The 13,701-nt window shown below is 40.9% G+C and overlaps 1 protein-coding gene across 1 annotated transcript in view; it reads right to left on the bottom strand.

Annotated features, from left to right (window-relative positions):
- Positions 1-13,701, bottom strand: part of MYO3A (myosin IIIA) — a 218,340-nt gene that overhangs the window by 183,049 nt on the left and 21,590 nt on the right. The window contains exons 3-4 of the mRNA XM_044227979.1: positions 10,940-11,044; positions 10,272-10,371 (exon numbers count right to left, since the gene is read on the bottom strand). Of these exons, the coding sequence (XP_044083914.1) occupies positions 10,272-10,371; positions 10,940-11,044 (205 nt within the window). The remainder of the gene's footprint in view (positions 1-10,271; positions 10,372-10,939; positions 11,045-13,701) is intronic.

The raw sequence follows: 13,701 nt of genomic DNA, 5'->3' as shown, positions 1-13,701 counted from the left end.
AAAAACTTACATTAGGAGCTGCTGCCACTGAATTAGGAAAGCTAAGTGCAGTGGGAGTAATTGGATCATAGAGTGGCAGGGGCCAACTGGTGGTCCTCAGTGGCCAAGCACAAGGTGGGCACAGTTACCATAATGGTTGCAGGGCCAAAGCAGTCACCAGAAGTCTCTGAATTGCAGAGACCTGTGCTGTTGCCTAGTTGACCTTGCTGTTACGAAAAGTGAAATAGATGGGAAGCCTACTAAATTTGTTAATCCGAACAAGCAAAATAGTTCTACGTTAAATGAACAAAGGTCTCACTTGAATCATCAAAACAGTTGTGGCCCTCCATCAGACCCAAAATTTGAGCTGGTTTACAGACCCAGAACCTCTTGAAGGAGAGGTCACCCCTTGAGAAAGGGACCCATATATTGCCCAAAATGTACACTGTTAAACTGCCTCCTAGCCTTCCTCAAAGGGACCAATGGCCTTTTACCAGGGTGTCTGTGTGCTGGGGAAAAGGAAATAATCAGACTTTTGCAGGATTTCTAGAGACTAGATCTGAATTGACACAAGTTCAGGGAGACCCCAAATGTCACTGTGCTCTACCAATCAGAGTAGGGACTTAACAGAGGTCAGGTGAGCAATGAGGTTCCATTCAGATCCATCTCATGGTAGGCTCAGGCTTCTGTTTCGTCATTGTTAGTTCTGGAGACTGAGGTAAATCAATGACTCTTAATGATTTTGGGGGTCATAAACTGCTTAGTGAGTTTTGTGAAAGCTTTATACTTTCTCATTAGGAAATTCATATTCACATAATGTTTTGCATATAAGGGATATCAAAAACCTCCTGGCATTCTTATACTTAATATACCCAATGACGTTCAAGGTTATCTCCAGCTTTAGCTTTTAGCAAGTCTAGAGACGACACAAGGTAAGTGACTCTGTGCAACCACTACTCCTATCCATACTAATGTGATTTCCCTTGGAACTCTGTCCTCTCCCCAGTCTACCTGGCACTAGATCTTTCCCTTTTTTTAATACTCAGCTCACACTGTGTAATGGAGATTGTGTAGTGCTTTCTCTAAAGACATCAAGATTACCTTGCTCACTGCCAACTCCTTGGCTTTGAACAAATAAACCGTGCCCTTTGAGCTGTATGTGTCATTTGATTCCATATGACTTTGTGCATGTATATAGATGCATAACATTGAACCTGTTAGAGAGTTGAGTACAGTCGACCCTTGAATAATGTGGGGCCTAGGAGTGCCAACCCCCACACACAGTCAAAAATATGCATATAACTTTTGACTCACCAAAAACTTAACTGCTAATAGCCTGCTATTGACCTGAAAACTTACCAATAACATAAACAGTCAATTGCCACATATTTTGTATGTCATATATGTTATATACTGTCTTTGTATGACAGTGTAAGCTGGAGAAAGGAAATGTTATTAAGACAATCACATTGTGCCTGGCTGGCTCGCTTGGTTAAGTGACTGACTCTTGGTTATAACTCAGGTCATGATCACAGGGTCTTAGGATCGAGCCCCATGTCAGCTCTGCACTGAGTGTGGAGCCTGATGGAAATTCTCTCTCTCCTTCTCCCTCTGCTCCTCCTGCTTGTGCTCTTTCTCAAAGAAATAAATAAAATATTTTTTAAAAAGAAGAGGATTACAAATAACACATGTATAAGTGGATCCATACGTTCAAACCTGTGCTGTTCAAGGGTCAACTGTCTATAGAATACTCCTTAAGTATAGTGCACTATTATCACTGATCCCTTCTTATCTTATTTTTTCATTCCCTTTTATTCCCATTTACCTCTCCCATTGTCCTGTCTTCTGTTCCACCATAAAAGTCTTTTTTGCTTAAAGCTTTTCAGGAATTGGAAGTTTAGAATTACAGATTAAGATCATATAATTTTAGTCTGAAACAATTATTTTATAGTAATAAAAACTGGGGGTGCCATTTTTCCCATTATTTCTGTATGGCTGTTGGTTAAGTATCAGACTCTTGATTTCTGCTCAGGTCATGATTTCAGGGTTGTGAGGTCAAGCCCCAAGTCAGGCTCCATGCCCAGCTTATGGTGCTCCCTCTGCCCCTCCCCTCTCTGTCTCAAAAGAAGAAAGAAAGAAAAGGAGAGAGAGAGAGAAAGGATGGAGGAAGGGAGGGAGGGATGGGTGATTCTTAAAAAAATATAAGAAAAGTCCTCTTTGATTCACCTAAAGTCATCAGACTTTACTATTACTACAAAAGAGGCATACCTGATACTCTTATTAAAATGTCTACAGCTGCATTGAGGTAAGTAGATTGTTTTATGTTGGGTAAGTCCCTAGATATAAAGTTTTCTCTGTTACCAAATAAAAACTCTTTCAAAACATCGGAAATCCATTCTTGACCTCATAACAGAATTTTTTGGTATACTTCATGTAATTTAACTTCAACAATTAAAAACTAAAATTTTGACCATCTCTTGGAATATAGGGCCGTGCACATCCATAAGAAAACAAGTTATCTAGAATATTTAGAAAATATCTTTGTCTTTCCTTTTGTCTAGCCCTCTTTTTAAAAAATCTTTCTTTTTTCACAGCTACTTGCAAAATAGGATGGCTCAGGGAGGCTTGCTTGTGCCATGTCAGCCCACTCCCTGGTCATGATTAACTGAATCAAAGGAGAGTACCTGACCCAGCTTGTCCAACTGAGCTCCTTCTTCTACTTCAAACTCCTTTTGCTTGGGGTGCTAAAAATCCAGGCCAGGTTAGCTATTGCCATTGGACCCAGAGGCCACAGAGGCTGAGAAGGCTGAGACTACTCTTTCAAGTAGCCTTGATGGGCAACATGAAAACTCTAGAGGCTGGTCTGGAGACACCCAGAGAGAACAGAGAGAAGAGATTTGGTTTCTCCAGTGAGAAAGCAAGAGACAGCAAGTGGTTGTGGTTCTTGCCTTCCATTCTTCTGTCGGTTCCAATCCTCTGAGTCCTGTTCTTCCTATCTTGTCCTTTGTGTTTTACTTTTGGGGAGCTCATTTGGTTTTCCTGCCCCTACAACTACAAGACCCTTGACTGAGACATATAACATTACCTATGATGTTAAATAACTTAATTCAGCTTTGGAAAATGTTCAGTTTGGAATATGTAAGCCTATAGGTTCAGCTGGAACCACAAAGCCATAAAACAAATAGCCCATTTAGTCATGGTTCTGCTGTAGATAACGAAGGAATTACAAATGTCATTTCTTTCAAATAAAGGTCACCTCCCCAAAGTACAAAAATAAATTCTAGCTGAGTTAAATATTGGGGTTTTGTATAAGTATGAAGATTCTAAAGCTCTGTCAACTTTTACTTTTCCCTCATTTTTCCCATTATTTCTTTCTATAAAGCACTAAATCTCACATTTTCAAGATTCATAACATCCAGCTACCAATACACACACATATATATACACACATAGACATATATATATAATATCTTTAGACATATATATAAACATCTTTCTACTTCAATAGTAAATCTCCAACTCTATTCCATAGTTTAAAAAGGTTTTTGATATAATTTCAAAAACTTAGCCAGAGAGGTACAAATAACTTCTTTCCTTCGCCACTGAAAAGTAAGTAGGCCACAGGATGTCCCTTTACCCCCCATAGACTTTAGTGTGTGACTGCTGCAAACAAGGACATTCCCCTACATACCAACTGTACGACTAACAAAGTCAGGAGATGAGCACTGATACATTTCTACCATCTAATCTACAGACCCTATTCAAAATTCATCAGTTGTTTCACACGTGTCTGTTTTTACAACAAAAGGATCCAATCCGGGATCATGTTTCACATTTAGCTACCATGTGCATTTAGCTTCCTTCGATCTGGAGGAGTTCTTTAATCTTTCCTTGAATTGTATGACTGTGACACTTTGTAGAATGTTCCTGAATTTGGATTTATCAGATATTCCCTCATGAGTGTATTTCTGGTGGCAATATCATGGAAGTGACACTGAGGTCATCCCATTGCATCCTAGCAGATGGGAGGTGACTGTCACTTGCCCCATTCCTGGCTGTGTTCATGCTGATCAATTGATTAAGTTTTGTCTGCCAGGCTCCTGTCCTGTAAAGTTTCTTTCTTTTTTTCTCTCTCTCTCTATTTCTTTCACCCTGCGTCCTTCCCTCCCTTCCTTTCTTTTTAAGATTTTACTTACTTCTTTGACAGAGAGAGTGCACACACAAGCAGGGGGAGCAGCAGGCAGAGAGCCTGACGTAGGGCTGGATCCCAGAACCCTGGGATCACGACCTGAGCTAGAGGCAAATGCTTAACCGTCTGAGCCATCCACATGCCCCTTCTGTGAAGTTTCTGTTTTTCTTTTGTAATTATGTGTTTTATGAAATATTTTAAGACTATGTAAATAGCCTATTTCTAGTCAAAACTTAACACACTAGTTTAGGACCCACTGAAGTTTGGGGATGAATTAATTATTACTATGATGATTGCCAAATGATAATTTAAAAAACTTCATTATTCCTTCCGTATTTATTAGTTGGCATTCTTCTGCAAGGATAAGTTTCTTTCCATTCATTTATTTATAGATATAAGTATGCAGTTATGGATTAATAGATATCTGTTTTATTCAATGGGTGACCATCATTACTATCATTACTATTTTGAGGCTCAAATTTTCCCAGATCTGCTCAGTGAGAATTCCTTTAATTTGGCTTCATGTCCTTTTGATATGTCTCCATCATTCTTTTAATATTTCCTTTTTTTCAGCACATTAAGTTCCAGGTTCATCCTGTATAGCCCATAATAGCCAAGAATCCTGGCTTCCTCTTGGTTAAGAATTATATTTAAAAAAACAAGAGCTAGGTGCTTGATGGGTTTGCTCTTAGGGCATCAATGTTAGCTAGTCCTCTTAGTGGAAAGAGCTAAATAATATGTACACATGCACCCATACATGCCCATCCTACATGCACATTCTATCATATTTATTTTTATATTTATTTTATATTTGTCTCTGTATTTTGAAAGCCATGAGTTCACACTGATACCTGTGATTCCAATCCCTAACACCCCTGGGGGTTCAGTTTTCTTCCTTTCCATATTTGTAATTCTTTTCTACAGCATTAAGAAACCTGGCTCCCCTTGTTCTTATATTTCCTGATGGTATTAATTCCCCTTCATGTAACAATCTCTTGTCTCCGTCTTGACCCCCTATACAGATGTCCTTCATATCTAGCTTCGGCTCTGACAGCCTGATGTGGGGTCACCACTATCTCTCCAGACAGATGCTTTCCTTGCCCCACGTGGGGGCTCAACACTCCATGTCAAGCACGGCTACCACCCCCCGCCCGGCATGGATGCCTTTCTCATCCCCTTCAGGCCCAGACCACATGGTGAGCTCACCCCACGCTCCTCTGCCTGCTCACCACCACCCTCCCCCAACTCTTTTATTCTGAACTGTTTGGGAAGAATGGAAGGAGCTTCACAGTTTTTAAGTTCAGGTACGACTGCCTCACTGGATGCTAGAAGTGGGTTATTAATAAATAAATCACAACTTCACTTTGACCTACATTACTCATGGGGGATTTGGTCTAAAATTGGGCATGTGGGTAATAAGAGATTTAAAGTCATAAAATATTCTGTCATAAGAACAGTGTCTAAATAAATCACAAGAAGTACATTCTGTACTTTTGTATTGAAATGTTAACTATCCTATTAGAAATGAACTTCCCCAGAGAGAAATCATTGAAATGAGAACTGGGAACTGCCCTTCAAATTCAGTCTCTCTCTCATTTTCCAGTCCAGATAAGGACTGCTTTTCCAGACATCAGTCTATTCGCCTAAAGGGGTTTACCTCCTGGGAGATCATATTATTTATTGATTGATTACATACCAGTGACTGCTAATGTATTTCATTAATAAACATTTACAAGCTCCCTTGTCTTTTTACGTTCTGAGGTGTCTGGGGGATTTCTATAAAAACATATCCATTGAGCAACAACAAAAAAGATTTCTTAAAGGCTGTATTTATAAGGAGCATTAGCCAACTGAATTGTACTTTTAGTATAATTAAGTAGCTTAATATAATACTTAAAATACTTAAAATAATACCAAATTTATTCTAGCAAAGGACTACTTTTTATTTTTGAAACAGAAAGAAGCTATTTGGGGAACACATATTTTCAGTATTTAGCAACTATTTTACAAAACAGTTTACTTACTATTTATCAAGTACGTACTGAGCGCCCAGCACTGAGCTAGGTGTTAAGGGAGAACTCGAATTCATGATAATGGTAATAGCTCAAGTTTTTACAACGATAAAATGTCAATAATTATACTAAGTAGTTTACCCGGATCATGCAATTTACTTTTCACAGCAATCAACCATCTGAGGTAGAGAATACTCTTTTTCCTATTTATAGATGAGCACTTTGAGGTCCTGTGGAAAATTGTGCCTCTCATTCATTCACTCATTTGAAAGTATTTACTGAACACTTTCAAGGTGTTGGGACCATGTTTGGCTCTGGGGACCAAGTGCTAGACCAGAGACCATGGCACCATGAAGCCTACAGCTTAGCAGGGAAGGTGGTCACATTAAACATAGAAATACAATCAAGTGTGACAACTGTTGGCTAAACAGAGTGTGGGGTGCTGGGGGTACTCCGCCAGGCAAACAGAAGTCAGCTGGGTGTAGGGGTGAAGGGAGGTTTCCAGGCAAGGAACCCATCATGTCTGTAACCGGTCACAACATTTAATAACACTGCACTAAGACCCCCAGAGCAACTGTAGTTTCTTCCATTTGCCTCTGCTGTGGCCTCTCTTTATGCCTCTACCTGCTGGCCGGAGGGCAGGAAACCTTAGTCAGATCTAATAAACCTATAAAGTCCTTTCAGACAGAATCAGTCTCCCTTGGATAAAACTGTCTGGTCCATCTCTCTGATGGCATCCCTACTCCTTCCTCCCTCCTGAAGATGGGACCATGTGTACAGGATGAGGAAGGGTCTTTGGGTGTGGAGGGTCACTAGTCATGGGGACCACATACCCGTGTATCTTCCCAGCTGTCAGGTGCCCTACTTGCCTCCCTCGCTGGTGCTGGCATCAGCTGAGCTTGTGGTCCACTCTCTGCATGTAGGCGGGGCTCCCTGGGCCTCCTGGCAGACTCAGGCTCACTTGGGCTTCAGAGGTAGCTGAGAACACTATGCGGTCTGGCTGTGCCTGCTGTTCAGACCAGTTCAGGCGATCTGCTCTGCGTATCACTGCCCTCGTTGAGAAGCCCTTCTAGGAACTTCCCAGATCCTCAGTGACTTTTGGGCTTCTGGACACTAAGGGAAGGGTTTGGGGAAGCTCGACGTGAGTACTTCTACTAAACCACTTTACAGGTCCAGGTGTAAATGATAAGGACATTGCTGGCTCCAGTCTGCAGCATTGTCCTCTCAGGAACGTGGATGACAATGGTGGGGAGTGTGTGGGTGAGAACCTCTTCCTGCCCTTGCTGTCAGCTTCACTTTTATAAATCTCTCTCACTCTCCTGCCTCATTCTGTTTCATATTTCCACAATCTCCCTAGAACTGGAAAGGGTTCCCCTCTTCTTTCTGTTCTCGCTTGGGTGGAACACTTTGGGGTATCCCTGAAAATTTCCCCTGTATGCTAAAGACAAGACAAAACAATTCAGACAGACTTTTCTTAAGAGGAAGCCTGGGTCTTGCTAATCAGACAATCATAAGGCAAAGGCCTACACAAGGGCTGGTGGAAGGCAATGACCAGAATACTGAGCAAGACCGGGCCAGGATCAGCTACACTTTCCAAAAGGGTCCCCCCAGATTACAGTGCAGAGAATGGACTGGAAGAAAGGAAGAAAGACTGGACGTTGGGCATTTAGGGAAGTAAAGCGGAGAAGGTCAGGTAGGAGATGATGGCCAGGACTAGAGAGAAGCCAGAGAAGTGGAGTTTGGGGACACATGTAATAGACAGAGCTTTGGACTAGTTGTAGATGTGGGAGGCGAAGAGGAGGGAAGACTCGAATGAGCCTAAGGTTTCTGACTTAAGCCACGAAACCAGACTGGTGACTTTTTCGAAGAGAAGAAACTCCAGATAAGAAGCAGATTTCTGGGGATGGCTGAGGTGGTGGAGCTCCACTGGGACATTCCGAGGACTGGCAGGCATCTGGGCACAGTCCTTTGGGAGCCAATAACGAGCTCACTGTTGATTTTGTGAGGTGAGAAATGCAAATAAAAGGAATCCTGAAATGTTTTACTCCTAGCTGCAGCCTTCCCGGAACCTTTGATTTCAACGTTACATGAGGACATCGGTTTTCAGCGTAATTCTGCCAGTTGTGGCTTATCACATCTGGTCCCTTCTGCCCTTGAGGAGTTTCACTAGGCTTGCAACTCCTCCCCCCCAGGTTTTAATTCCTTTGGAAACCGACAAATGGTTTTAGGCAAACTGAATCCAAGTCCTTTTACCGTGGAGAACAGAAATATAAGCATTATCTTATCTGCAAATAATAGCATTTTCGTATCTGGCGCTGTGAACACACGGAATAGGTGACTGGCCCTCTGTTAACTGTTCCTGAAAATAAAGTCTGTAACTCAGTTCATCCAGAACCAAAGCCCTCCCTTTGTCAGTTTCCCAACTTACAATTATTTACAAAGGTATCACATAAAAGGTCACTTTATTAATTATTTAGGTATATGATTTTAATCTCGGCTACTTTGGAGGGTGTCCCAAGGAGGTGCATTTCTCAAAGCTACTTGGTTTACTAGTTTTTCTTGCATGACTAAAGAGAATGACCCTTCCTATGGAGCAAGGTAAAGTGTTTTGTTATTCTTTTCCACTTCGGGCACAAGTTGCTGTTAGTATCCTAACCCAGCCAGACTGTTCAAACACACAGCTCTGAGCTCAACCAGCAACGCAGACTAGCTGCATCCCAGCTGTTCATCAGAAATTCACTGTCACGCTCACTTTTGCTCAGTAGTTTTCAAAAGCTCAATTGAGGGGAAAAAAAAAAAAGGAAGGTACAACATGCATGGCTGTTTGAAGGACATGAGATTCATCGGCTCCTCTCTAGATGCTCTGAAATTCATTCTGGGGTTAGCCAGATGAACAGGGAGCTACACACTCAAATATTAAACTCAATTAACTTCCACCTTCCTTAAGCTTGTTTCCAAAATGCAAACTGAAGTGATATTCATTCACTCAACTATTACTCCTTGAACTACTACACCCAAAGCATTAGGTCTACAAAATAGAATAAGATGGAACGCTACTTCTGAAAGACCTTGTCTGTCTACATTTCTAAGTATTTTTATCAAAGGAAAAGGACCTAATAGATAATGAAAATCCTATGAGATAATCACAAAATGGGAGGAATATCAAGAGTAAAGAAGCACAAGAGGAACACCTTTCCCAGTCAGAGTAAGGGAAAGGTGACTGAAGGCCACTCTACACAGAGATGTTCTAGAATCATGTGGCCCACCATCTTGGGAGCAGTGTACTTTACAGGAATCCAATGGGAGGAGGTGTGGAAGGACACGGTCACATCGCTAAGTAACCACCCAGATGAACAGGGGACAACTGATGTGTTTGTCCTTCGGCTATGACACAGAAACCCGTCTGGCTTAGTAAATATGGAAATGTATTTTCCCACGTGACAAAAGGTCCAGAGTTAGGGCAGGTGCCAGAATCTGTTGATTCGGTGGCTCAATTCTACCATGGAGGACCCTTGTTCTTCCTGCCTCTCAGCTCTGCCTCTCCCAGGACAGCTGTCCTCTCGGGACGGAGCAGCTCATGACGGAACAAGATGGATGGAGCAAGATGGCCGCAGCACATTCACGCGTGGCAGCAAGACAGACGAGACCCGAGAAAGAAAGAGACCACCTCTCCCTGTGCCTCCTTAGGACGGAAAAAATTTTCCTAGAGACCTTTGAAGGTTCCCCCTCTTGCCTCAAAATGTTGCATTTGGACCCATGCCCATTTGTAAAGCACCTAATAAGGGCCATGGGACTACCACACAGGCCTAGTGTAATCATTTGGGGGGGCTGTCGATTTTAGACCATCAACCATGCCGACTGCTACTGTAGTGTTACGGGCACATGCTCGCTGGCTTGAAGAGTCACCCTTTCTTCTGGGAATCTCTCACTGACCAAATTTACAAAAAAATCTCTGCACTTTCCTACCCCAGTGGGATACTGGTTTTTTCTCCACTTTCAATGCCTAGAAAGTGAGGCTCATGGAAAATGATCAAATCTTTATCGTAACTACTCATTTTACAGAAAACTCATGCATTTCAAGCCACACTTACCAAAGTCTACGAGTTTGACTCCACCTTCAGTGGTCAACAGAATGTTATTTCCTTTGACATCACGGTGGATGGTTTTGTTGTTATGCAAATGCTGAAGTCCCTAAGGGGTGGGAAATATAAGACTTCTAAAGAAAGCATCAAACCACATTTTTCAGAGGGTGGCATTTGTGCAAAATCCATCGGAAATACATGTCAAAATTAACACTCAAACAGTCTTAAAATGTTTTGCAATGAGTAAGTCAAATCAAAGTACCTCATTTCTGCTGTGGAGTTTATAAAAATTCATAAACTAGTGTACCCCCTTCCTTAACTCTTATCAAATACTTCATTAAAAATGTGTTGATCTCAGTAGATGAAACATTCTGTATATTTATTTTAAATAATGGCAAATAAAAACCAACTAGTAAAAAATACACAGTATCTGCCTTTATCACAATCAGTCTCGGAAGTATAGGCAGGCCATTAAAATTCAGGGTTCTGCTAACATGTAAGGAGGGTAGGTTTCTAATAAAACAAGGAAGTAGTAATGCCAAACATTTCAGATTCTGCCCTTACTCTTGCATCAATCAATACTAATGCAGTGATACTTTTCTAAAATTAGGATCCACGTTTTTTATTGAACGAAGACTCCCTCATAATTAATGTATGACCAATTTAAATTGCCTTACCAATAGAGCTTCATGTAAAATATAGGCAATTATGGGTTCACTCATTCTTTGGCCCCTCTTCAGAAATCCCTTCACAAGATCAGCTACTGATCCTCCATTGCACAGCTATAAAGGAATATTCCAAGATATTAAAATGGATATGACATTTTAAGTACTTACTCTAAGAGGTTTTCTGAAAACATTGTTTTGAAACTGTCTCTATGTTTTGTTTCAAATGATTACTCTCATCATCTTTATGGCTTCAAAAATGAACGTGTAAATTGTACTAACGTGCAATTAATTATTAGAAAACAGTTTTCATGTGAGTTACATTTTAGAGAAGCCCTGGGCTTGATTTTTAAATTCAAGGAGAATAATTATGATTCCACAAATTAGTCCTCAATTTTAGGATCTAGGGCTTAAAAAAAAGGGTAGTCTTGATTTCTGATTGTTTCATCAATAGTGCAAAAAGACCTCAATACAAGGCTATATACTATTTTGTATATACGTTCATTAAAACATGACCCCCTTTATGGCAAAGTTTCAGAATGCATTAAAATAAGGACTACAAATAATATTTCAGGTAACTCTTTTAAATACCATGCTTCTCAGGCTCTTTAGTTTCCTCCCACCCCACCCCACAAAAGTAGGAGAATCTAAGTGAAAAAACAAAAGGGAAGACCACAGTAAAGGATTTTTCATATGAAGGTTCTCCATAGCTAGGTATACAGAAAACTTTCAAAAGACCTGCAGATTTGCAGAACAGAGAAGCACCAGTATTAGTCCTGTAATACAAGAGGGGCGATAATTAGCTAAATGGTCCCAGTGAAGCTTGGACCCCATTGAGTACTTGATCTTTTAATCTCTGACCCTTTAGCCTCTACCTTCTGCCCTGATTCTCCTCTGGGGCTCCGGTCCATGGTCTGACCCTGACCTTTCATCCTCCTCTCCTGCCTGCCTTTGTTACCCACCAGTGCCTGGGAGCTAAAAGCCATAATTTCCCTGACTCTCTAACCCAAATAGAGGCAGAGAAAATAGGTCAGAGGACATCGTAAACCCCTGGCATCCTAGTTTGAAATACTGAACACATTTTCTCCCCAACTTTTTCATAACATGGTAATTCGATTTTATTGGATGCCCGACACTTCTGATACATTATGGATTAGGTAATCATAGTTCAGATGTGTTGAATGCATCCTTTGTGCCAGGGACATTTCTAATCCATTCACATGAGTTATCTCTATACCTCATCTCTCCCTAAGTAGGGTATGATCATCTCTGTATTAAAGACTGGGAAAGTGAGACACAAAATGATAAAGTAACTCACAAAAGATCATGCAGTAGTAACAGAGCTAAGAGAGGCACATGAACAGTCTGATTCTAGAATGGAGCCTTCACACTTAGCCAATTTGTAGCTCATGTCTTTCTAATTCAAAGAAAACTTCTTTCAGCTCAGAGAGGAGCATTCCCAAACCTGCATTTTCTTCTGCATCAGGAAGGGGAACAATGTTTCGTGGGACAAACAGAAGACCCTTGCTGTCTAGGCAGCGGAGAACAGGGTCACACTGCCCCCATTGTGGCCTAGCATGACTGGCTCAAAAAATTACTCAAAATTGAAAAGAAACTCAAAATTCTTTCAATTGCATGGCACTTTCAAAGAATCAAGTTTTAGGGGTGCTGGGGTGGCTCAGTTGGCTAAGTGTCTAACTCTTGATTTCAACGCAGGTCATGATCTTGGGGTCATGAGATCAAGCCCCGCATGAGGCTCTGTGTTGGGTGTGGAACCTTAAGATTCTCTGTCTCTCTCTCCTTCTGCCTCTCCCCTGCTTGTTCTCCCTCTCTCAGAAGAAAGAAAGAAAGAAAAAAAGAAAAGAAAAAGTACCAAATTTTAGGGCTGGTTTTAAAATATCTAAAAATCACTATGGAGAAACTAAATGTCCTTTCCAATTTCTCCAAAGTGTGGCTTCTTTTTGGCTGCCTCTTCTGGGGCTGACTATTATGTTAATGCAAGAAGAAATAGCTGGAATGTTGCGGGGTGGGGGGGGAGGCAGATAAAGGAACCCTAAAGAATGTGCAGGAAATAAAATAAAAAATGAAATACAGGAAGAGCTAATGTAACCTTGTAATTCACACTGAGCAGTTTAAAATTTAATTTCCCTAGTCAACTTTTATTCCAAACAGTTGTTTTTCCCATTGAGTCAAGGTTAGAATACAGGATTTTTTTGTAATAAATTCTCACTTTGTTTTTTAAAATGAGGTATATTGAGATATAATTTACATAAAATAAATTTAACCCAATTTAATTGAAATTCTGAGTTTTGACAAGGGCATTTATCATCTAACCGTTATCACAATCAAGATACAGAACAAATTCAGGACATAAAAATCTTCCTTGTGTTTCTTTGTAGTCAAACCCCTACCCAGCCCCTGGAAACCACTAATCTGTTTTCTGTCCCCATGGCATCGCCTTTACAAGACTGTCATAGAAACTGAGTCATAAGGTTGAAGCCCATTGAGTCTGGTTCTTTGTAGCTAATGCATCTAAAATTCATCTCTATTAAATATTTCTTTTCTAGAAATTTTTAAAGAATATTCTAGAAAAGAATATTTCTTTCCTAATGTTTTAATGTTCATTCCTTTTTCGTTTGTTTGTTTTAGAGAGAGGAGTGTGAGAGACCATGAGCGGGGAGAGCGGCAGCGGCAGGGGGAGAGATTCTCAAGCAGACTCCACACTGAGTGCCCAGCCTGATGTGGGGCTCAGTCTCATGACCGAGAGACCATGA

The sequence above is a fragment of the Neovison vison genome, chromosome 12, assembly GCF_020171115.1.
Source record: "Neovison vison isolate M4711 chromosome 12, ASM_NN_V1, whole genome shotgun sequence".
Lineage (NCBI taxonomy): Eukaryota > Metazoa > Chordata > Mammalia > Carnivora > Mustelidae > Neogale > Neogale vison.
Note: the sequence above shows the minus strand (reverse complement) of the source record. Positions and strands in the feature narration are given on the sequence as shown.